The sequence below is a fragment of the Hibiscus syriacus genome, unplaced genomic scaffold (genome assembly GCF_006381635.1).
Source record: "Hibiscus syriacus cultivar Baekdansim isolate YM2019G1 unplaced genomic scaffold, ASM638163v2 tig00112230_pilon, whole genome shotgun sequence".
In the NCBI taxonomy this organism is placed as follows: domain Eukaryota; kingdom Viridiplantae; phylum Streptophyta; class Magnoliopsida; order Malvales; family Malvaceae; genus Hibiscus; species Hibiscus syriacus.
The window spans coordinates 611,244-637,096 of NW_024063275.1; the positions used below are offsets into that span (position 1 = coordinate 611,244).

The 25,853-nt window shown below is 35.7% G+C and overlaps 1 protein-coding gene across 1 annotated transcript; it reads left to right on the plus strand.

The window, feature by feature from the left end:
• The first annotated feature begins 11,822 nt into the window (after positions 1-11,822).
• On the plus strand, positions 11,823-15,532 carry LOC120176149 (alpha-dioxygenase 1-like). Its single transcript, XM_039182642.1, has 10 exons — positions 11,823-11,930; positions 12,119-12,382; positions 13,324-13,476; positions 13,552-13,685; positions 13,796-14,009; positions 14,081-14,226; positions 14,300-14,527; positions 14,625-14,827; positions 14,914-15,157; positions 15,238-15,532. The coding sequence occupies exons 1-9, from the start codon at positions 11,823-11,825 to the stop codon at positions 15,090-15,092; spliced, it is 1,629 nt and encodes a 542-aa protein (XP_039038573.1). The 3' UTR covers positions 15,093-15,157; positions 15,238-15,532.
• The last annotated feature ends 10,321 nt before the right edge of the window (positions 15,533-25,853 follow it).

A 25,853-nucleotide genomic window follows, 5' to 3' on the forward strand; every position in this document is an offset into this window, starting at 1 on the left:
ATTGTATCTTTTTATCAATTGTATGAGCATGTTATAAACAAACCCTCTTAGTATGATTTAGTTGTTAGTGTCGCAAGGGCTAGTTTGCTCAGTGTTTGGAATTGGTTTCATTACACAAATTCTTAGGTGGAGCACTTGAAGAACTTTTGCTCCAAGTAGATACATGCTCAGATTTTTGGAGCAGAGTACATCATAGGTTCTTCTTAGAGGGCATGTATATTTGTAACCCTTATTTTGTATGTCAAGTCGTAACTCATTTTAAATTTATGGTTTGTACATTTTAAGATGTATTTTGGTGAGCTCCCGACTGTAAATTGTTTTATATGAAAGTTATTATCTATTTTATCACACGTGATTATTAATGAATGTTTTTCCATTGAACATTAAAAATAAACTATAGGTTAGCCACTCCAGTGGTTTCGTGTGGCTCTTTATTAGTCGACTGTGTCTCGTACTAGTGTAGGGTGTTACATTTAGTGATATCAGAGCGTCAGGTTTAGATGTTCCTTGGGCGCGCGGACAGACTCAATAAACGTTGATGAATATACATGCCACTAGGGATGTTAAGAGTTCTTCTTCTGAAAATATTGAAAGTAACCTTTCTATTATTTAAATTTTAGAGATTATATATGGACGAGAGATCAGGCCACAATCAGGATGGTAGACATGAGAGCGGGGCATCCCTTGTTGACGATCTAGGTGATGAGTATGTCCCCGATACAGAGTTGAGGAGCCTAATGATGTGGGGGGTCGAGAAGGTGACCTTTTTTTTAGAGATTTGACAAAGATTCTTAGATATATATCTAGAGATCTACCTAGGATGCTTGCCCCCTACCTACCCAATCAGTTCATCCTGCCCCACCCGCAGTAGTATCGCAGAAAACCCCAGTTGAGAGGCTCCACATATACCATACCACATATTTCTTTGATACTAGGGATGATGACCCAGTAGCGACTGATCAGTGGCTCAGAGAAACTCTTAGGACTCTTTGCCAACTGGATCTTACCACGGAGGGTATGCTTGAGTGTGTCATCTTATTGTTGAAGGCAGACACTATAGATTGGTGAGAGATAGTTGACATGTCTTTGATGCCAAAGCGACCCATCTTGTATCGTTCCCTAGAAGAATTTTGACAGAAATATATTGAAGAGGCTCATACGGATGCCTTGAGAGATCAATTCATCTAGTTGACCCAAGGGAATCGATTCATTTTTGAGTATGAAGTAGAGTTTCTTCGCCTGAGATAATATGAACCAGAGCTAGTGTCGATAGAGTACTACCACTTCCATAAGTTTAAGAAGGGCCCCTTTTTGGATATTCTGACCCACTTAGCTGTCGATTCACCCAGAGTATTTGCTTAGTTAGTCGGACAGACAAAATCTATCAAAAGGGTTTTGGAAAGGAGCGCAGCAGATGCAGAGGCTACTTCTGGCAATGACAAAGGAGTGGCAGGTTTATTAGGACTTTCGTAGTAGCCGAATAGGGAAAGAGATTCTCAGGGGTCTTGGAGAGCCTTAGCATGTCTGCTCATAAGGCAAACAGAGGTGGTGGCTGGTCTAGACAGCGTAGGAGATCGTTGGCCACTGCATCAGTTGTGAGTTAAAAAGGTTCTTTAAGGTCGTAGTCTTATCCCAGTTGTTACACCTGCGACAAGAGACATCCGGGGGTTTGCCGACAGGGCTCCAGGGGCTGTAATCACTGTGGTTCTTTAGACCACTTCGTTAGTTGTCTGGAGGCTTAGGAGGTGACCCCAGATTTACCTCAAAGATTAGCACCATCAATTCAGAGGGGTAGAGGATTTAGAGAGGTGGTAGTTATGCATCCGATCAGTATGGAAGGGGTACAACCTGATCTGGAGCCAGTGCTGAGGCCAGAGTAGCCTCTCGTCAGTATACCATTCTATCATGGGAGAAATGTGATGCCACTGATGTGATTTCACGTACCTTTATCGTATTTTCCTGATATGATCCCAAAAAGCCCTAATTTTCTTCTTGATCTGATTAAATCATTGAAGTTCACCATGGTTGATTCAAAGGGAGTTCTACCTTACATCATCCTATACCTGCTCATTTATGCACTATATTTTATCATATGTTTGTATTTACTTCTTAGGATATGTTTGTTATATGATATCATTCATTGCATGAATTTGCATGAGTTTTATTAGTTGCATGACATTCATTGCATTTAATAAGTGTGTTGTTCATTAAGCATGCATTGCATTCAAAGCATATAGTTCATTTAGGGAAGTAGTTCATTTATGTATATTTAGATCATTTAGTAAGCTACTTCATTCATGCATCTATTTCTTTGAATAAAGTTAGTTCATTAATTAAACTAGTTCGTTCGTCGAACTAGTTCATTTAATAAACTAACTCTTAGTTGTTTTCTGCATATTTTCAATTAAAGATTGAATAAAGTTCACCTTTGTGTCTAGGTGCACGAGAGAAGTTGAACGGTTTCAACAGATGCAAGAATATCAATCAGAATGTATTCTAATTCTGGATGCGATACAGATGTTTTTGGGCCCAGAAATCAATTGAACATTATTCATCTATCTCTTATCTTTCCAAAGTCTTTTGAATCACCTAAATACGATATAGGGAGCTTGAGACATGATCAATTTACTGAAGATAGTGCAGGCTGGAAGTTTCATTACGGGAATTTCATGCATGGATGATTTGGATGAGTTTGAGCCAAGGAAGAGTCCTTTCATCTTCTACCATTAGACAAGCCATTTAAGGCCATCTTTATTCACCTAATTCAATGCATTCAAGGTCGATTTAATCATTCAAACCAAGGGCTGTTCAAATTCATGGAGACACAATGCATTTAATCCTTCATAATTCACCTATTCAAGTCTTACTTATCATTCTTTGAGGTCCATTCACATGCTACCATGGAACAAGCAATGAAGGCTGATTTTATTTCATTTAATCATCAAATTAAGTGAAAAAATCAGTAAGGAATTTGAATACACAAGCTCATTTGGACATGTAGGATGTCCACATTCATCATATGACTTCATTTAACCTATTTTCTTCAATTTGCAAGCAAAGCAATGCAACCCAAGAGTCACCCCTTCTTCTTGGATGAAGCTAAGGCCATATTCAGCTTCAAATTATTTAGATTCATCCTCAAAATGATCTAGAATATTCATCCAACTTTGAACATAAGAAGACAAAACATGCAAGTTCATTTTATTGGTAAATTGATGAGACTGTTATCATCTTTTGAGTCTTTTCATATGCTTCTTAGAAATACTATAAATAGACACCTTTGGGATCATTTGTAGACACACAATTTGATTTATGAAAATACTTTGAAAGATTATTTAAGTTCTTGGATTAGAACTCTATCAGTTTCTTGTCGGTCTTGAAGCCTTCATCCATTTTATCTTGTTATAACATTGGTTCCTAGCTCTACTATAGCTAGTGGGTCACGTTCCACCTTCTATCACTTCGATTCCATCTTTATTATATTTTTGGTTCTTAACTCGTATGTAGTTAGAGGGACACAATCCATCCTTTGAATTACTATCATTCTCCACGCTAACCATAAACATTCTTCACCATTTTTGTTACATCCATTCAACCACTATCACCACCACACTTCTTTCATTTACAATCTACTTCAACTTTATTCTATCATTTCCATTACTTTCATACACATATTTATATATACATATTTCCCTTCTTATAACGTTGTTTCTGCATTTTCAGTCTTCAATCAAAGCACTGCGAAGTTCTTACTAGAATCACGATCGAGCAACATCGTATATGACTCAGAATTGATAATCGAGATCATATCATTTGGTATTAGAGCGAGTCAATTTAGTAAGATTGTAATTTTCTCTCTCCCGGGTTAGTAAAAAAAGAAAAAAAAAAGATTAAAAAATTTATGAGAAAAGAAAAGAAAAAAAGGAAAAAAATTTAAAGAAGGCGTGAGCAATTCTTTTTATCTTTGAAAAAAATCAAGAAGGTTTCATATTCGTTTCATCGTTTCTTTCATTATCTTTACGATTTTATTGCCTATTCTCATATTCATTCTTTATTGTAGCCAATTCTTTATTTACTCACATCATTCTTCCAACCAAGCCCCAAATTATTTCAGCCAAAGTCTACAAGACACCTTGTAAACCTCGAGGGAGTTCCACAAGAACTTTAAAAGAAAGCAAAAGCGGTAAAAGGCAAGAGTGTGCATTAAGGGTAAAAGCCATCCCGAGTGAAACACGGGAGGAGAGACTTTTCCTTGGAGTGTATTGGTGAGATTTTGTGTTGGTGAGGTCTATTTTTCATTTTTTATTAATAATAATCACATACTTCTAGAGACAATTCTCATATTTCAGGAGTTGACGCCCAAAATGATGGTGCTGCACCAAACCTGCAAATGCAAGCCATGACACGAGAGATAGGGAGTTTGTTTCAAAATCATCTCGACCCAATCTCAAAGAAATTGGAGCGAATGATAGAACGATCTTCTTGTTCACAAACACGTCTAACGAAGTTCAAAACACAACTAAATAGGAGAGATGACACTCGATCCTTTTCTAGTTATACACCCAATTGTAGTAGAAGATCTTACAAGGAGAATCCCAATTTTCTAACAAGAAGCAATGTCAAAAGTTCAACGCGAAGCGAGCCAAGGAATTTTGCATCTTTCAATCTAGAAAGTATAGCTCATCTTCAAGTGTGTTTTGATAATTTTGTTAAAGAAACACAATTTCATGAACAACTACAAAAAGAAAGTGCTTGCAAAGAAGAAGAAGAAATGAGAGTTGAAAAAGACATTGAGAGCATTGAAAAAAGAATTGAGAGTGAAAATGAGCACACTGAAAAACAAGACTGTGGTATTGAAGAGATAGTTAAAAAGAAGCATGAAAGTGAGAGAAAAGAAAGTGAAGAGTTGGAAAATTTGTTTTCTACTAACGAATCTTTTCTTCTTACTCATCCTCTTGATTTACAGGATATTCCAGGAGTCATACCTTTACAAAATGATGATTCAAGAAACATGTCCATTGAAGTTCCAAAAGGAGTGACACTTGAAGTTTCAAAGGTTGAATCGCTTGAAATTCCAAGGGACGTGTTCATTGACATTCCAAGTTTACTCATTCCATTCAAATAACCTCATAAAAGGGAAGTTTCAATGAATCTGATTCTTGAGAATGTCAAGGGCCAAATTCCATTCATGAACTTTCATGAATTTTCTATGTTCATTCATTTTATTAACGATGTTCCATGTTATAAATTAGATTTATTTTGTAGAACATTGATTCATGGAATTTCTCTTGCTTGTGATGATCAATTCAAGGAGATGAAATGGGCATTATCAATCTATTCAAGGTTCATAATGTGGAAGGGAACAAAGATTAAAGGAGATGGTGTAACCTACCTACTTGAAGAAGTTCAAAGGCCAAGACTCTCCATCCACCCTCATGATGATTCAAAGGAACACAAAGAAGGAGTGCAAAGAACATATACCTATTCGGATAAACAACATTGAAATGAAGTGCACAAGAAAGAAAATCTTAATTCCAAAGAATGGTGTTTGTGCAAAACAATAATGAAGAAGTTCCCAGCTAAAAGGATGTCGAGATTGTTTCCTTTTGTAGCAAGCGTCGATTTGGGGACAAATCGCATTAAAGAGGGAGGGAATGATATGATCCCAATAAGCCCTAACTTTATTCTTGACCTGATTAAATCATTGAAGTTCACCAAGGCTGATTCAAAGGGAGTTCTACCTTACTTCATCCTATACCTGCTCATTTACGCACTATATTTTATCATATGTTTGTATTTACCTCTTAGATATGCTTGTCATATGATATCATTGATTGCATGAATTTGCATGAGTTTTATTAGTTGCATGACAGCCATTGCATTTAATAAGTGTGTTGTTCATTAATCATGAATTGCATTCAAAGCATCTAGTTCATTTCGGAAAGTAGTTCATTTATGCATATTTAGATCATTTAGTAAGCTACTTCATTCATGCATCTATTTCATTGAATAAATTTAGTTCATTAATTAAACTAGTTCATTCATCAAACTAGTTCATTTAATAAACTAAATTTTAATTGTTTCATGGATATTTTCAATTAAAGATTGAATAATGTTCACCTTTGAGTCTAGGTGCATGAGAGAAGTTGAACGGTTTCAACAGATGCAAGAATATCAGTCAGAATGTCTTCTAATTCTGGATGCGATACAGATGATTTTGGGCCCAGAAATCAATTGGACATTATTCATCTATCTCTTATATTTGCAACGCCTTTTGAATCACCTCAATTCGATATCGGGAGCTTGAGATATGATCAATTTACTGAAGATAGTGCAGGCTGGAATTTTCATTACGGGAATTTCATGCATGGATGATTTGGATGAGTTTGAGCCAAGGAAGAGTCCTTTCATCTTCTACCAAGAGACAAGACATTTAAGGTCATCTTTATTCACCTAATTCAAAGCATTCAAGGCTGATTTAATCATTCAAACCAAGGGCTGTTCATATTCTTGGAGAGACAATGCATTCAATCCTTCATAATTAACCTATTCAAGTCTTACTTATCATTCTTTGAGGGCTATTCACATGCTACCAAGGAACAAGCAATGAAGGCTGATTTTACTTCATTTAATCATCAAATTAAGTGATAAAATTAGCAGGGAATTTGAAGAGACAAGCTCATTTGGACATGTAGGATGTCCACATTCATCATATGACTTCATTTAACCTATTTTCTTCCATTTGCAAGCAAAGCAATGCAGCCCAAGAGTCACCCCTCCTTCTTGGATGAAGCTAAGGCCATATTCAGCTTCAAATTATCTAGATTCATCCCCAAAATGATCTAGAATATTCATCCAACTTTGAAAATAAGAAGACAAAGCATTCAAGTTCATTTTATTGCTAAATTGATGAAAATGTTATCATCTTTTGAGTCTTTTCATATGCTTCTTAGAAATACTATAAATAGACAACTTTGGTATCATTTGTAGACACACAATTTGATTTATGAAAATACTTTGAAAGATTGTTTTCATTTTAGTTCTTGGATTAGAACTCTATCAGTTTCTTGTCAGTCTTGAAGCCTTCATCCATTTCATCTTGTTATAGCGTTGGTTCTTAGCTCTACTATAGCTAATGGATCACGTTCCACCCTCTATCACTTCGATTCCATCTTTATTATATTATTGGTTCCTAAATCGTATATAGTTAGAGGGTCACAATTCATCCTTTGAATTACTATCATTCTCCACACCAACCACAAACATCCTTCACCATTTTCGTTACATCCATTCAACCACTATCACCACCACACTTCTTTCATATACAATCCACTTCAACTTCATTTATCATTTCCATTACTTTCATACACATATTTATATATACATATTTCCCTTCTTATAACGTTGTTTGTGCATTTTCAGCCTTCAATCAAAGCACTGCAAAGTTCTTACTAGAATCACGATCGGCAACATCGTATATGACTCGGAACTCATAAACGGGATCACATCATTTCCCTTCCAGCTATTGCATTAATCGACCTCAGATCCACTTACTCCATATTTGTTTTGATCTAGTACAAGAAACAAATATCCCAATTGAGAACCTTAAGATAGGAGTTCCAGTTACCAGCCCTTTAGGATTAGGCGTCCTAGGAGACAAAGTCCGTGTTAGATATCCAGTTGAAATTCAAGGCGAGATCTTTTCTTCCAATCTTATGATGCTACCCTTCAAAGAGTTTAATCTAATTTTGGGCATGGATTGGTTGTCGGATCACAACGCAAGTTAAGGTGTAAGCTTTGACGACTTAAACTTTGAAAGGAGGATGGGACTAGGATCATCATGATTGATGAGTAGACAAAGGGTGCAAATGTTGTGTCATCCCTTATGACACAATGAATGATAGATTAGGGTTGTGAAGCCTTCTTAGCTCACGTAGTCGACACCAGAGTTGTAGTTTCAAGGATTGAGGTCATTTGAGCCGTCAGTGATTTTTCAGATATTTTTTATAGGAGTTGTTGGGTTTACCGCTAGACAAAGAGTTAGAATTTGGTATAGAAGTAATGCTTGGGTCCGCTCCGATGTCCACTGCTCCCTACCGTATGGCACTGACTGAACTAAAGAAGTTGAAGTCGTAATTTCAAAAGTTTCTTAAGAAGGGGTTTATCCGACCAAATATCTCTCCTTGGGGTGCACAAATCCTCTTCGTTAAAAGAATGATGGGTACATGAGGTTGTGCATCGACCACTGTCAATTAAATAAGTTTAAAATCAAGAACCATTATCCCATTCTCAAAATCAATGACCTCTTTGGTCAGCTTAAAGGATCTTGCGTTTTCTCTAAGATAGATATGAGATCCGTGTATTACCAGCATAAAGTTGAAGAGGTAGATATTGCAAAGAAAACGTTTAGGACAAGATACAATCACTATGAAGATTGCATAGGCAAAGTTGGAAAAGGGTGAATATCAAGTTTCATTAAGGGCAAAATGGACATTTCTCATTAAATGAATATTATATTCATTTAAGCCTAAATAAATGCCAAATTAACTTGAAATTAAAGGAAAATTTCATGAAACCAAGCTATTTTTCAGCTCTATTTCAAGCTCTCCATACCTAGGTAAGATAAATTTTATTTTTCAATTTGGAGCAATTTCCTTTGGATTTTGGATCGAGTTGTGAACTAAAAATTTATTATATTCGATTGTCGCTATGATTTGATAGCATTATTGCATGCTAATTTGGTTTGTGTTAAAAGATCCCAACTTTTAGGGTTTATATTCATATTAGGATTTCATGATTTGATTAATGATTTAGATGTTTTTGAGGTTGTAAAATTATTTCCAAGCATGATTGATGATTAAAATCAACTATACATGGCTATATATGTTAATACAAGTTTCAGCCTAACCCTAGCTTATGGGAAAGAGTGTTTTTAAAAAAAAATTAATTTAGGGTTTTGATTACAGAGGGCTTGAAATGTTGAATAGATGTTGATTTCATGCTTGAATGAAGTGAAAATCATGAGATTTACACACCTAAAGCATTCGCCTTGAAGAAAATATTGGGGAAAATTGTAGAAAAATTCTCATGGCTTAGAAATGATATTTGGAAGGTTCTACAAGCCTTAGAAAAAATAGTTTGGGTTATTTTTAGTTTTTCAAAAGTTGGGGGACCATTTTAGAAATTTCGAAAAGTTATAGGATGATTATGTAATTACTCAATAATGGATGCACATTGCTAGAAATTATTGTTTGAGGGCTGAAATTGAAGTTAGAATGTGAAATTAAGCCATTTTGGAAAGTTGGTAAAGTTTAAATATAAAATGGTAAATATTGAGAAAGTTAGTGTCTTAAGCGGTAATTATGGTATTGTTGAGATATTGGGATGGAAATGAAATGATGGAAATTTATTGGGCTTAGTTGGGACTTGAATTGAAGGAAATAATGGCAAGGGCCCATTATGAGTAAAAAGGAAAATTTAAGATGAATTTTAGAATAATTCAAAAATATTAATACTTCTGGGTATTATTATCCTGTATAAAATGTTATTAAGAGTACTAGCATGTCTTTTATATTTGTATGTGCTTTAATAGATGCTTTTGTAGATCGTTATCAAAATTGTGATACAAGCAAAGCGAAAGGCAAGGAAAAAATCCAAGAGTAATCAAATATTGACAGTAAGGCATAATAGTGAGGCATACCAGGTGAGTGCATTTATTATGTACTTATATGATATGAGGAAGACTTGCGATTAGTCAACTTTGAGTGTTTTTATTTAACATGTTTTGAACGCATTTTGAAATATTTTCATAAAGTTTTATGAAAATGATTTTATGAATGATATTTAGGGTATGAATTGCCTAAAATGAATTTATGTGTTTCGCACGAATTATCATTTATTGACGGTTTGGAATAAATTCTTAATCTACGCTTTGGATTTTAAATCCTATTTTATGTACATTGAGAGTCGTAGGTGCAATTGTAGTACCATAAATAAGGTGGTATTGTAGTAGTACTTTGTGTAATGAAGCACTATGTATGTAATTTCCATACTCGGTGTATGACGGTGTTGTAATACCATAAATAAGGTGGTATAATAAAGCACTATGTATGTAATCGGCATACTTGGTGTATGATGGTGTTGTAATACCATAAATAAGGTGGTATTGTAGTAGTACTTTGTGTACTGAAGCACTATATATGTAATTGGCATACTTGGTGTATGAGGGTTATCGATCAATTTTGTTTAATGCATTTGTTGCATATTCATATTAGTACCTTTGCGTACTTTCGATACTTTGTGTGCAAGGATTGTAGTCGTACGATATTACTACTTCGGAAATGGTTAGTATAGTGTTGCTGTGTACCATAGTACCTATACGTCATTGCGACACTTAGGTACTTATTGTGTACCTTGCATTCTCATTTGTCATACATTGGGTTGTGAATGAATATTTTGGAATATTCTAATTGATAAGTATGCTAGCCATTCAAAATAATGTTTCACAAGTTATTTGATGGAAACTTTGCTTATAAAGTCAATTTTATGCGTTAATATATTTTATACGATTAAAATAGTATTTTGATCTTTTATGAAATATTTATGTTTTAATATACCTCATTTTTTATATTATGCTTCAGTAAGTGTATACTTAGCGTGTGATAATTTTTCACGAGTAGGTAATAGCGTACGATCGGAGTGAGGGGTACAACTGTCATTATCTGTCAAGGATTGCCTCATCAGTAACAATATAACATCTCTAGATGTTTATTTTGATATTACTAGTCCGCATGTACTTAGACATTATATGATGCTTTGATAATACATATGGTATTTGGTCTGTAGTACTATATTATATTCTAACTTAAACTACTATGTGATAGACTTAAACGCTATTTTACATATTAGTAGTTAATGGATGTTTAAATATTACATTATTAAATCGTTTTATAAATAAAAAATATTTTACTAGTTTTTAAGTACATAAGTGTTTTAAAAGTCATGTGACATCTATGACTCGTGTACGGGGTCGTATAAGGGGAACGAGTGTTATAGAAGGACCAAGTCCTTTAAGCAAGGTTAGTGGTTCGAATCTTTGCGATTGCGAATGGAGCAAACTGGGTTGGGAGGGTCACCCTCGCCTCTGCAGTACCTGATTAGAATTAGTCGACCAATAAATTGGAAACCAGTGATTATACAAAAAAGGGGAATTATAATTCAATGTTCTCAATTTTTTTGTCTAATAACAATTTAGGTCATTATAAATTTAATTATTAGACAAATTAGACATTGTTTTCTGAATTGTAAGTTTAAATACCTAGTAAGTCATTGTATTTTTTTAAAAAATTAATATTTAAACCCCTGTCTATATCTAATCTTGACTCTGTCCCTAAATCAAAAACCCTTTTTGGAACAAATATGAGTGCCCCATGTGACCTAATCCCTACCCATCACTTGGATTATTCATTTATCATAAGAAAAATAAATGTTAATTGTGATTTGTTAATTGTGGCGGTGCAAATTTGTCGATAACCTAGATCACGTGTTAAATATTGTTGTTTTTTTTCCAGATGAAAACGTAAAACTGGGAAAGTATACAAAGTTGTACTATTTTGAATTATTATTTTTTTGCCAATGTGTTTGTATCGAATTGGAAAAGGAATCTTCCCTGCATATAATTAATTATTCCGTGCTTATCACGTGGCGGTGTTCAAATCTTACTTTTTCTTCTCAATTCCATCTATAAATACAGACATATGCATGACTATGGTTCTTACAACAAATATCTTTCAAAAGACAGCCTATATTCTCTCAGAAAAATAATGGCATTTATGAAGAAGCATTTCACTAACATACTACATCGTTTCATCCATAAAGATTTTCATGAAGCTGTCTCCTCCATGACGATAATTGATGCTTTTCTCTTCCTCGTAAATATATTATACTACATTCTTTATTATTTCTTTCATATATTTTACTTAGATATTTAAATTATGATCATATGTTTATTTTTGGTTGCATCGTTTTTTTAATAAAAATGATTATAATATTGTATTCTGAATGATTATTTATTTTTTTAACTTTAAACTTAAAATTATTAATATTTTTTGTCATTCAGATTGTGCATTCAGTGGATAAATTGGGAATGTGGTCACAGTTACCAGTTTTCTTAGGATTATTGTATTTGGCCATTCGTCGACATCTTCACCAACAGTACAATCTAATCAATGTCGGAAAATCACCGTCTGGAGTTCGATTTAATTCAGGAGATTATCCCTACAGAACAACTGATGGAAGTTACAATGATCCCTTCAATGAGGGAGCTGGCAGCGAAGGAAGTTTCTTTGGCAGGAATATTATGCCTGTTGGGGAAACAGATAAGGTATACACATTAATTATAAGCTCACAACAGCAGGTATATACATTAATTTCAAGCTCACAACAGATAAGGAAAATTATATGACTTTCCATTTTAATGAATATGAGAGTCACATATCTAACTAATTGAAAAAAATTGATTAAATCTGTAAATCGACTTTTACTTTAAAAAATATTTTGTATTAACTACAATTTAACACACACATATATATATATAAACTATAAATAAAAAAAATTATGTGCAACCATATTCCCTAGGTTTCAACTAATATCAATTTAAATGAATTGATCCCCGGTAAGTTAAGTGTCAACTCAAGATATAAATTTATAAGAATATTACTCTTTTAAATAATACTTAATATTATTATAGTTATTCTTTCATAATTTTATATTTTCATGTAATAATTTTTTGTTTTTAATCGTTTTAGGGGGATTAAAAGGTAGTATATGTTAAAAATCTTTATTAAACACTGATAATGCACACAACCACAAACGTTGCTTGTACCCAAGATTTAGAGGAAACAACATTCTTTTTAATCACTGAGATCACTTGATGTGTTCATTTTTCATATAATCTTTACATAAAAAGAAATGACTGATACAAACATCAAACATATATTTAATATGATATTTTTTTGACGAATTCTGAATCTAATCCTAGTCTTACTTAAAGGGAAGGAAAAAGAGAGACCCTAAAGGAAGGAATGAAAGTGCTCCAAGTAAGTAAATAACCCATGAACCAAACGAATATGAGATACAAAGTTAAACAATTTGCTCAACCAGTTAAGTATATTTACTCTATATTTAATACGATATAAAGTCAAGCATATATTTAATATAATATTGATGACATATATATACCTTATTCAAACCGATTCATAAGCACTTTTAATTATATATATATATAGTGTTACGATGTGAAATAAAAACAATACTATTTTGTAGTTAATGAAGCCAGATCCAATGGTTGTGGCTACAAAACTATTGGCACGAACACAGTACAAAGATACGGGCAAGCAATTCAACGTGATTGCAGCTTCTTGGATCCAATTTATGATCCACGATTGGATCGATCACATGGAGAACACCAACCAGCAGGTTAAGTTTATATTATTTGGATTTGAAATTGTACGTGAATACATATAATTAATTAATCTTTGGACAAAGTTGCAGGTTGAGTTGATTGCACCTAAACAAGTAGCAAACAAATGCCCTCTCAATTCCTTCAAGTTTTATCCCACAAAGCAGTTTCCAACTGGTTTCTACGATATCAAAACCGGCGCCAAGAACATCCGTACACCTTGGTGGTAATAATTTATCATTATGGATTAAAATGGATACAGCGAATTTAGATATCCTTGGTGGTAATAGTAATTACGCGTGCATTATTTTCATAATGAAAGAGTGATTTTTTTAGGGATGGAAGTGTAATATATGGCAGCAATAAGGAAAGGTTACAAAAGGTAAGAACATTCAGAGATGGGAAGTTAAAGATTTCAGAAGATGGCTTACTCCAACAAGATGATGATGGGATCCCCATATCCGGAGATATTCGCAACAGCTGGGCTGGCGTCTCTGCTTTGCAGGCTCTTTTCATTAAAGAACACAATGCTGTTTGTGATGCTCTCAAGGTATTCTTTTACATGATAGCTTTACATATTGAGAATTTTACTAAACATTAGTCACTGGAATATAATTGTAGAAGGAACACCCTAATTTGAATGATGAAGAGTTGTACCGACATGCGAGGCTTGTAACTTCTGCTGTGATTGCAAAGATCCATACCATTGATTGGACAGTGGAGCTTCTCAAAACTGATATGCTACTTGCTGGAATGCGAGCTAACTGGTAAATCCTTTAAAGTTGTCAAATTTGGTGACCTCTATTGTTGGATTTGACCTCTATATAAAACTTGTCACAGGTATGGGTTATTGGGAAAGAAATTCAAGGACACATTTGGGCACGTTGGGGATGCCACATTGGGGGGTTTAGTTGGTCTAAGAAAGCCTGTTAATCATGGTGTTCCTTACTCTTTGACTGAGGAATTTACCAGCGTATATCGGATTCACCAGCTTCTACCTGACTACCTCCACCTCAGGAACACCAATGTCGCTCCTGGACCTAACAAAACTCCACCATTCCTCAAGGAGTAAGCCTTCCAAGCTATTGTTTTCTGATATGATAGGTCATAAAGGAGAAAACTATGGCTCCATACTAAATATTTATTTTGTAATCTGCAAATGCAGGGTTCCTATGCCTGATCTGATTGGTCATATAGGAGAAAAAACTTTATCACAAATTGGATTCACCAGGCAATTTGTTTCAATGGGCCATCAAGCTTGTGGTGGATTGGAGCTTTGGAACTATCCTGCATGGCTTCGAGACCTTGTGCCACATGATGTTGATGGCAAAGAGAGGCGTAACCATGTAGATTTGGCAGCTCTTGAAAGTATAAAAAAAACTGTCTTGAACTGGAATTCTATAATCCATGAATTCATTAAACAAACAACTGAAAATTTAATATCAATGATGCAGTTTACAGGGACAGGGAGAGGAAAGTTGCAAGGTATAATCAATTCCGTAGGGCTTTACTATTGATACCAATCTCTAAATGGGAAGATTTAACCGACGACAAAGAAGTCATTGAAGTTCTCAAGGAAGTGTATGGTGATGATGTTGAGCAACTAGACATAATGGTGGGGCTCATGGCATAGAAGAAGATCAAAGGTTTTGCCATAAGTGAGACAGCTTTCATTGTTTTCCTACTCATGGCATCTAGGTATGTTAATTGTGTACTTGTATCCCAATATTTTCTGGGAAAAGTTGAATAACATGAATTGGATGATATGAATATTGCAGGAGGCTGGAAGCAGATAGGTTCTTCACAAGCGATTTCAATGAGGAAACATACACAAAGAAGGGGTTGGAATGGGTGAATACAACTGAAAGCTTAAAAGATGTGTTGAATCGTCATTACCCGGAAATTCCAAAGAAATGGATCAACTCGACCAGTGCTTTCTCGGTTTGGGACTCTCCTCCAAATGCCCCCAATCCCATCCCCCTATATCTCCGCCTTCCATCCTCCAATTAAGTTGTCATCAATCCACGAATTTAATTACAAATCGCAACCCGACTGCTGTTTTACCGTTATGAATAATCGGTTGCTTTTCTTCCTCATGTATTGGTGTACTATTCGTCAATAAAAGTTTATTTGTTCCGCTAAACATAGGCTATAAATAAGCCAATCTCAAATAAAAAAGTTTCTTTCGCATTCCTTCACTGTTTACAAAAATTGTTCTTTTGTGTATTTTGCTTAATTCTATTGATATTGTCATTGTGTAATGTTATGTAACGCCCGGAAACTCGGGTCAGTACTTTAACTCAACCTGAGATTTATTTTGGAGCCCATTGATTAATTAAAATAGCTTGGACTAAGTTTATTTAGAACTGGGTTGAGTTGGGCCCAAAAGATTTATGAAGGTGATGATATTTTTATGAGCTTGAAAGTATTGGGACCTAAAGTGTAGTTTATCCATTGTTTATTTGAAAGCTGAAACCCTCTTATTTGTTTATGGCTTACGTTAACCTCCCTCATAATATCTTACCAACTCCTCTTCTTCTTCCTTCCATCATTTTCTTCTCCTCTTCCTTTACACATAAAGATTTACAAGCATTTCATTTCTAATTTGGACAAGCCAAGGTAAGATTGTAAATCCTTGTCCTTGTAACTCCATTTCGAGCTCCATTTTTCTAGATTTTCATCATAGTTTCCAAAATGTTGTTGGGAGGTTTAATGGAATATAAGTATTCTAGGTTGTTTCTGTTAGATTCAGATTATATGAAGTGTTCTAATCTTTATTTTCCTCACATAATTAATTTATAAACTCCTTTTTCTTATCTATAATTACTGCAAGAAATGGGTGAAAGCTCAAAAGCTAGGAGAAAGGAGAAAACACCTCTAGAGTGATTTGAGGACTTAACCATTAGCCAAGAAGGTTAAGGTAACCACCTTTACAACTCTTTCATACTTCTTAGTAAGAGTATGATAATATAAAAGTTAGATTTAAAGCTTGGAGAGCATGTTAATGGTATATTCTATGTTTTGATGTTATAAGCATGCCTATGGCCTCATTTATGATCCTACTTGAATACATAAAACAATAACAACATTTGGGAACGTCTAGGTATCAATTTGAGTGTTTTAAAGTGCCAAAATAAGGCATTTTCGTGTGAATGTATTGGTATTTGAGGGTTTAGTACCGATATTGTTCGTGTTTTAGCCTTAAAATGTAAATCTCTTAACAACAATATTTATACCCATGAAGGAGTATCGATACTGATGGCTCGGTAGGATACAAGGGCGCTCGATATAGTTAGCAATAGGTCTAGAATACCAATTTGATATCAGTACTCTAGGGCGTATCGATACCCAAGGTCTAAGTATCGATACTCCTATATGAGTATCGATATTTTTCTCTTTTAAAATCAGGTGAGTTTATTCTGGGGTTTCGATACCTTGGGTAGGGTATCGATACTCGATATACAATATCGATACTGTAAGGTAAGCATCGACACCAAGAAATTGTTTTGGGCTATAAATTCTGGGGAATTGTAAAGGCTAGTGAGGTTCCCAATAAGCACTAATTACTTTTAAATAAGACTACAAGTGAGAACAATAATAAAGAATAATCAAATGTAAAAATAATAATAATTAGAGTGACATAAGGCTAGCCTTGTTTGATGCTCGAAAAATGATTCGGACACTCGACTTCCTTTAGTTTAGGGTGTCGAAGTAGAGAATCAGTTTAGATATCCCTAGGGAGTGCGCAAGGTACTTTAAATTGACTAGTTTGGGCGCAAGGTACTTTAAATTGACTAGTTTGGGCACAAGGTCTGACACTCAAGGAGTGGGGTAGTCGAGGGAGTTGACCGATTCAGAGATTCCAAACAACCAGACTCGATAAACTAGTGGGGTGTGTGAGCTCCAAGATGCAAAGATCCTTCAGCCGCACTATAATGTCTACCATAGCGTAGAGAGTGAGTACCACAAGAATAGTCACTAATTATTGAGAATAAATAGATTCATCATATATTTTTTATCAATTATGTGAGCATGTTATAAACGAACCCCTGTTAGTATGGTTTAGTTGTTAGTGTCACACGGGCTTGTTTGCTCAGCGTTTGAAATTTGTTTCCTTACGCAGATTCGTTAGTGGAGCAATTGAAGAACTTTTGTACCGAGTAGATCCATACCCAGATTTTTGGATCAGAGTACATCACATGCTCTTCTTAGAGGGCATATATATTTGTAACCCTTATTTTGTATGTCGAGTCGTAACTTATTTAAATTTATGGTTTTAAGATGTATTTTCGGGAACTCCCGACTGTAAATTGTTTTGTATGGAAGTTATTGTCTATTTTATCACACGTGATTATTAATGATTGTTTTCCCATTGGACATTAAAAAGAAACTTTGGGTTAGCCACTCTAGTGGTTCCGTCTGGCTCTCTTATTAGTCAACTGTGTCTTATACTAGTGTAGGGTGTTACATTTAATGGTATCATAGCGTCAGGTTTAAATGTTCCTTAGACCCGCAGACAGAATTAGTAAAAGTTGATGAATATATATGCCACTACGGATGTTAATAGTACTTCTGCTTATGAAAGTATTGAAAGTAACCCTCCTATTGTTTAAATTTCAGAGATTATATATGGACGAGAGCTCAGGCTTTAGTCAAGATGGTAGAAATATGAGTGGGGTGTCCCCTGCAGATGATCTAGGTGATGAGAGAGTTGAGGAGCCTAGGGATGCGGCGGTCGAGGTGGCAACCTTTTTTAGAGATTTGACAAAGGCCCTTAGATATATAGCTAGAGATCTACCTAGGATGCCTGCCACCCTACCTTCCCAGTCAGTTCATCCTGTCTCACCCGTAGTAGCATCACAGAAGACCCCAATCGAGAGGTTTCAGAGATACCAGACCATATATTTCTTTAACACTAGAGACGATGATCCGGTAGCTACTGATTAGTTGCTTAAAGAGACTCTTAGGAATATTCCCCAGCTGGATCTTACTCCGGAAGGTATGGTTGAGTGCGTCATCTCATTGCTGAAGGGAGATAATATAAACTGGTAAGAGATGGTCGAGATGTCTTTGATGCCAAAGCGACCCATATGGGATAGTTTCCTAGAAGAATTTTGACAAAAATATATTAGAGAGGCTCATACGGATGCCTTGAGAGATCAATTTATCTAGTTGACCAAGGGGAATCGATTCATTTTTGAGTATGAAATAGAGTTTCTTCGCCTAAGCTGATATGAACCAGAGCTGGTATCGATAGAGTACTACCGTTGCTAGAAGTTTAAGGAGGGACTCATTTTGGATATTATGACCCACTTAGCCACTGTTCCACCCGAAGTATTTTCTCAGTTAGTCTGATAGGAAAAACCTGTCAAGAGGGTTTTGGAAAGGAGAGCAGCAGAGGCAGATGCTACTTCTAGCAAGGACAGAGGAGTGGCAGGTTTATTAGGACTTTCGTAGTAGCCGAAAAGGGCAAGAGATTCTTAGGGGTCTTGGAGAGTCCTTGTAGGCCAATATAACAGGTCCACTCATAATGCGAGCAGAAGTGGTGGCTGGATTAGACAACGCAGAAGATAATTGGCCACAGCATCAATTGTGAGTTCAGGAGGTTCTTCAAGGTTGTAGTCTTATCCAATTTGCTCCTCTTGCAATAAGAGATATCTGGGGGTTTGTTGGCAGGGCTCCAAGGGCTGTAATCACTGTGGTTCTTTGGACCACTTCATTAGAGATTGTCTGGAGGCTCAGGAGGTTACCCCAACTTTGAGTCAAAGATTAGTACCATCGATTCAGAGGGGTAGACAATTTAAAGAGGTGGTAATTATGCATCCGGTCACTTGGTAGGGGTACAACCCGATCTGGAGCCAGTGCTAAGCCCATAGTAGCCGGTCGTCAGTGTACCATTCTAGCTCGGTAGAATTGTGATGCCACTGATGTGATTTCACGTACCTTTACCGTATTTTCCCTTATAGTTATTGCATTAATCGACCCCGACTCCACCAGCCCATATTTGTTATGATCTAGTGCAAGAAAAAAATATCCCAATTGAGAACCAAAATATAGGAGTGCCAGTGACCAACCCTTTAGGATTAGACGTCGTAGGAGACAAAGTCCATCGTAGATGTCCGGTTGAAATTCAAGGGGAGAAATTTTATGCCGATCTTATGATACTACCCTTCAAAGAGTTTAATATAAATTTGGGCATGGACTGGTTGTCGTATCACAATGCGAGTTTAAGGTGTAAGCTTAACAATTTTAACTTCGAAAGGAGGATGGGACTAGTATCGTCATCTTTCACGAATAGACTAAGGGTGCAAAGGTTATGTCAGCTATTAAGGCACAATGAATGATGGATTGGGGTTATGAAGCCTTTTTGACTCACGTAATCGACACCAGAGTTGTAGTGTCAAGGATTGAGGACATTTGAGCTATTTCCAGATGTTTTTTCAGAGGAGTTACTGGGTTTACTGCTAGACAGAGAGTTAGAATTTGGTATAGAAGTATTGCTTAAGTCCACTCCGATGTTCATTGCTTCCTATCGCATGGCACCAACTAAACTAAAGGAGTTGAAGTCATAATTTCAAGAGTTTCTTAAGAAGGGGTTAATCCGACTAAATATCTCTCATTGGGGTACGCCGGTCCTCTTTGTTAAAAAAAGAAGGATCAGTCGATGAGGTTGTGCATCGACCACTGTCAATTAAATAAGTTGACAATCAAGAACCATTATCCCATTCCCATAATTGATGACCTCTTAGATCAGCTTAAAGGATCCTGCGTTTTCTCTAAGATAGATATGAGATCCTTGTATTACCAGCTTAAAGTTGAAGAGGTAGATATTGCAAAGAAGACGTTTAGGACAAGATACAGTCACTATGAGTTCCTTATAATGTCGTTTAGACTTACCAATGCCCTAGCGACATTCATTGATCCCATGAACCAAGTATTCTACCCGTACTTGGATCAGTTCGTGGTGGTTTTCATTAATGATATTTTTGGTTTATTCGTGATCCGAGGATGAGTACGACCAGTATCTCTACATAGTTTTTCAGACCCTTTGAGATTGTAAGTTATTTGCTAAGTTTGGGAAGTGTGAATTTTGGTTGTCCGAGGTTTCATTTTTGGGACATGTTGTGGCAGCAGATGGTATTTGAGTTGATCATCAGAAAATTCATTTTTTCTTGAGTGGGAGCCACCAAAGAGTGTAACCGAAGTGAAAAGTTTCTTAGGACTTGCAACCTACTATCCTCGATTTGTAAAAGCATTTTACATGATAACAGCCCCGATAACTAAATTACTTAATAAGGGAGAGTTGTTTGTTTGGGGTGAAAAACAACAAAGCAGTTTCGAAGAGTTGAAAATCATTTAAAATCAAGCCCTAATTCTAGCTCAGCCTGAGTTGGGAAAAAAGTTCACTGTGTATAGTGATGCATCATTAAACGGTCTTGGGAATGTGTTAATGCAAGAAGGAAATGTGGTGGCTTACGCATCTCATCAGTTTAACCCTCACGAAGGAATTATCCCACTCATGACCTAGAGCTTGCAGTCGTAGTCCTCGCGCTAAATATTTGGAGACATTATTTGCATGGAGAGAAATGTCACATCTTAACTAACCATAAGAGATTAAAATATCTGTTCACCCAGAAGGAGTTAAAGCTAAGACAACGTAGATGGGTTGAGTTGTTAAAGGACTATGACTGTGTTATCGACTATTATCCAGGAAAAATGAACATTGTAGCAGATGCATTGAGCAAAAAGTCTATGTAAGAGTTGAGAGCCGTGTTAGCGGACTTGAGCATTTCTATTGATGAAGGATTATTAACAGAGCTTCGAGTAGAGCCCTAGATAGTGAGCGAGATCAAGAGATTGCAAAGTTCATATAGTCGAACAAAAGCTTGTGTGGAGCAAGTTCACGAAAGCGAGGCACCAGGGTTTGAATTATGAGAAGATGATGTGTTGTACTTCATAGGATAATTATGTGTACATGAGGACTAGCAGCTGCGTAACAAGATTCTTCATAAGGCTCATTGTAGTACATTTTCGGTTCACCCAGGAAGTAATAAGATGTATAAAGAACTTTGATCGTTGTATTATTGGCCAGGGATGAAGAGAGACGTTTCTGAGTTTGTAATGAAGTGTCTAGTGTGTCAGCAAGTCAAAGTAGAAGTGGGATAGAGTGACCATGGATTTCGTGACTAGGTTACTGATGGCGAAACGGAAGCATGATGTGATACAGGTGATAGTAGACCGGTTAACAAAGTTTGCACACTTCTTACCAGTTAGTTTAGATTTCACTTTGGAAAGGTTAGCCCAGCTACATTCCTGAAATAGTAATACTGCATGGAGTTCTAACCTCAATTATTTCGGATAGAAACCTCAGATTCACCTCTTACATTTGGGAAGTTCTTCATGATTCTCTAGGCATCAAGCTCCACTTCAATACCACGTTTCATCCTCAGTCAGAATGGGTTATTCAAGTTCTTGAGGACATGCTTATATGCGTGGTTATCGATTTTGAGGGTAGTTGGGAAGACCATCTGCCTTTTGTGGAGTTCGCGTATAATAATGGCTATCAGTCAAGCATTCAGATTGCCCCGTATGAAGCTTTGTATGGGCGAAAATGTTGGACTCCTCTTTGTTGGAATGAGCTTAGTGAAGCGAAAATAGTATGCCTAGATTGGATCAGAGAAACAAAAGAAAAGGTCTGACTAATTCAGAGTAGGTTAAAGGCATCGAATAGGCAAAAGTCCTATGCGGACTTGAAGTTAAAGGAAATCGAGTTTATTATGGGAAATATAGTATTTCTTAAAGTGTCTCCATGGAAGAAAGTACTTCGATTTGGACGCAAAGGGAAGTTGACCCCGCGTTTTATCAGTCATTATTAACTTTTCGAGAAGGTTGGGCTGGTAGCCTACCATTTAGCTTTACCCCCAGTGTTGGAACACATTCATAATGTATGCCATGTATCCAAGCTTCAAAAGTACTTCTCAGACCCATCGCATGTCCTACCCCTGGAACAAGTTGAGTTGAGCCCCGACATGACCTATTAAGAGGTTCCACTCAGAATATCAAGTAGGGAAGTGAAAGAATTAAGGAACAAGAAGATTCCCTTAGTAAAAGTGCTTTGGAGAAATAATGGAGTCGAGGAAGCCACTTGAGAAATAGAAGAAAATATGCAACTCCAGTATCTGCAACTTTTCCATCCATGTAAAATTTCTAGCATGAAATTTCTTATTAAGAGGGGAGAGTTGTAACGACCTGAAACCTAGGTCAGTAGTTTGGGTCAACCTGATATTTTTTTTGGAGTTAAGGGATTTATTAAAATAGCTTGGACTAAGTTTATTTGGAATTGGGTTGAGTTGGGCCCTAAATTTTTATGAAGATGATGATATTTTTATGAACTTGAAAGTATAATGACCTAAAGTGTAGTTTACCCATTGTTTATTTGAAAGTTGAAACCCCGTTATTTATTTATGGCTTACATGAACCACCCCCATAATATCTTACCAACTCTTCCTCTTCCTTCCATCATTTTCTTCTCCTATTTATCTACAAATCAAGTTGTACAAGTATTCCATTTCTAATTTGGATAAGTCAAGGTAAGATTGTAAATCCTTATCCTTCTAGATCCATTTCAAGATCCATTTTTCTAGATTTTTACTATAGTTTCCAAAATGGGGTTGGGAGGTTTAATGGAATCTAAGGATTCTAGGTTGTTTTTGTTAAATTCAGGTTATATGAAGTGTTCTAATCTTTATTTTCCTCCTATAGTTAATTTAGAAACTCCTTTTTCTTATCTTTGATTAGTGAAAGATGTGGATGAAAGCTCAAAAACTAAGGGAAAGAAAAAAAACACCTCTTGAGTGAATAGAAGACATAGCCATTAGCCAATATGGTAAAGGTAACCACCCTTACAACTCTCTCATACTTCTTAGTTAGTCACTTGAAGTGTATGATAGTATAAAAGTATATTTAAAGCTTGGAGAGCATTTTAATTATAGATTCTATGTTTTTTAAGTTATAAACATTTTTAAGGCCTCATTTATGATCCTAATTGAATACATAAAACATTAATAATATTTGGGAACCTCTAGGTAACAATTTAAGTGTGTTAAAGTACCCAAATAAGGAATTTTTGAGTGAATGTATCAGTATTGGAGTGTTCAGTACCGATATTGTTTGTGTTTCAGCCTTAAAATGTAAAGTTCTTAAGAACAATATAGATACCCATGAAGGAGTATCGATAGTGATAGCTCGGTATCAATACCATGTTGCTTGATATCAATACCAATCTGTCCAAAATACCAATTTGGTATCGATACTTTAGGGAGTATCGATACCCAGGGTTCAAGTATCGATACTCCTATATGAGTATCAATACTTTCCCTTTTAAAATAAGGTGAGTTTATTATGGGGTATCGATACCTTAGGTATGGTATTGATACTCTATTAACAGTATCGATACTATAAGGTAAGTGTCGATACCAAGAAGTTGTTTTGGTATATAAATTCTGGGGAATTATAAAGGCTAGTGACGTTCCCAATAAGAACTAATTACTTTTAAATAAGTCTACAAGTGAGAACAATAATAAAACATAATCAAATGTAGAAACAATAATAATTAGGCCGACATAAGACTATCCTTGTTTGATGCTCGGGAAACAATAATTTGGACACCCAATTAGTGACGTTCCCAATAAGAACTAATTACTTTTAAATAAGTAGCTGACTAGTATTGGCACAAGGTCCAACACTCAAGGAGTGGGCTAGTCGAGGGGGTTGATCAATGCAGAGATTCTGGGAAACCATCCTCGGTAGAGTAAAGGGGTGTGTGAGCTCCAAGATACAAAGATCTTTCAGCCGCACCATGATGTCTACCATAGCGTAGAGAGTGAGTACCACAAGGATACTCAGTAATGATTGGGATTAAATAGATTCATTATATCTTTTTATCAATTGTGTGAGCATGTTATAAACGAACCCATGTTAGTATTATTTAGTTGTTAGTGTGGCACTAGGCTAGTTAGCTCAACATTTGGAATTTGTTTCCTTACGCAGATTCTTAGGTGGAGCACTTGAAAAACTTTTGTACCCAGTAGATCTAGACCCAAATTTTTGGAGCAAAGTACGTCTCGGGTTCTTAATGAGTATGGAGTTAAGAGTCCATGATATTCGCACGGTTAGAGATTTTCCTAATATATTTTCGGAAGAGTTATCAGGTTTGTCAACAGATTTTTAAGTGAAGTTTGGCATCAAAGTATGTCCTAATATTTTTTTTCTTGGCAAAATTTGATTTGTATTAGAGAAAAATGCTCATACAAGATCACCATATACCTCATTAAAAAACCACTCCAATTAGAAGAGAAAAAAGAGTACATTATGGTGATCAAAGTTACATAAAAACACGTACAAAGACTTTGTCTCATAGCACTAAGCAAAAGAAATAACCCATTATAAACTTCTAAACACCCAGCAGCCAACCTTACAGATTACCATAAACCAGAACGCGCTATGCAACTTATAAATTTCCTCGATAAACACCCCTCCAATTAATCAAACTTAACAATCGTTCAATTGAACTTACCACGCTTTGTTAGACCGTATTCTCGATACTTCACACCTTTACTACCACCAATCTTTGAAAAGGGATTGACGTAGCATATTTTCCTTTGCAAAATAATCAGCCATTGCATTGCTTTGACTACAAACATGGTTGAATTGCACCTTCCACAATTGTAATCAAGAGAGATTCGCGCCTTCAATTTCTGGTTATCACACAATTGCAAAATGAATTCAATCTCTCTATCGAACATAAGTACTATAAACTCCACCTTAGATCAAATCAACCGACAAGAAATGATCAAAACTTAAGTTCCAGAACAGCGTAACCACTAATCTTATAGTCATACGAAGAAAGATGGTATGGTACGTCTATGTATCAATTGTTGCCAACCCTATCTGACGTTCTATTTGATTTATTCTGTGGAGCGACCATATTTTCTAAAATAAATTTGAGATTCTGTTACTACTTGCTAAATGTAAAAGACTCAGATGTTCTGAAGACAATGTCCAGAACATGATATGGGCACTTCGAGCTTTGGGTTATTTCATTTGGGTTGACAAAGTCTTAATCGATTATATCATTATTTATCATATCTCACACCTTTGAGTTGTTCTATGTTTTAACTCTAGTTGTGAGAAGTAATGGTTTTGGAACACGTATTAGCGCAATCTTTTATGCTTAAGAAAATATTTATGATTTTTTCCTAAAAAGATAGTATTCACGCAGACGTGTCAAAAACACATATTATGACGACACCACAAGCCGAGATGGTCGGCAGCGGCAACAACGCACGAGATGATCCCTTTTCCTCTATCACTCAACAAGGTATGAAAGAATGAA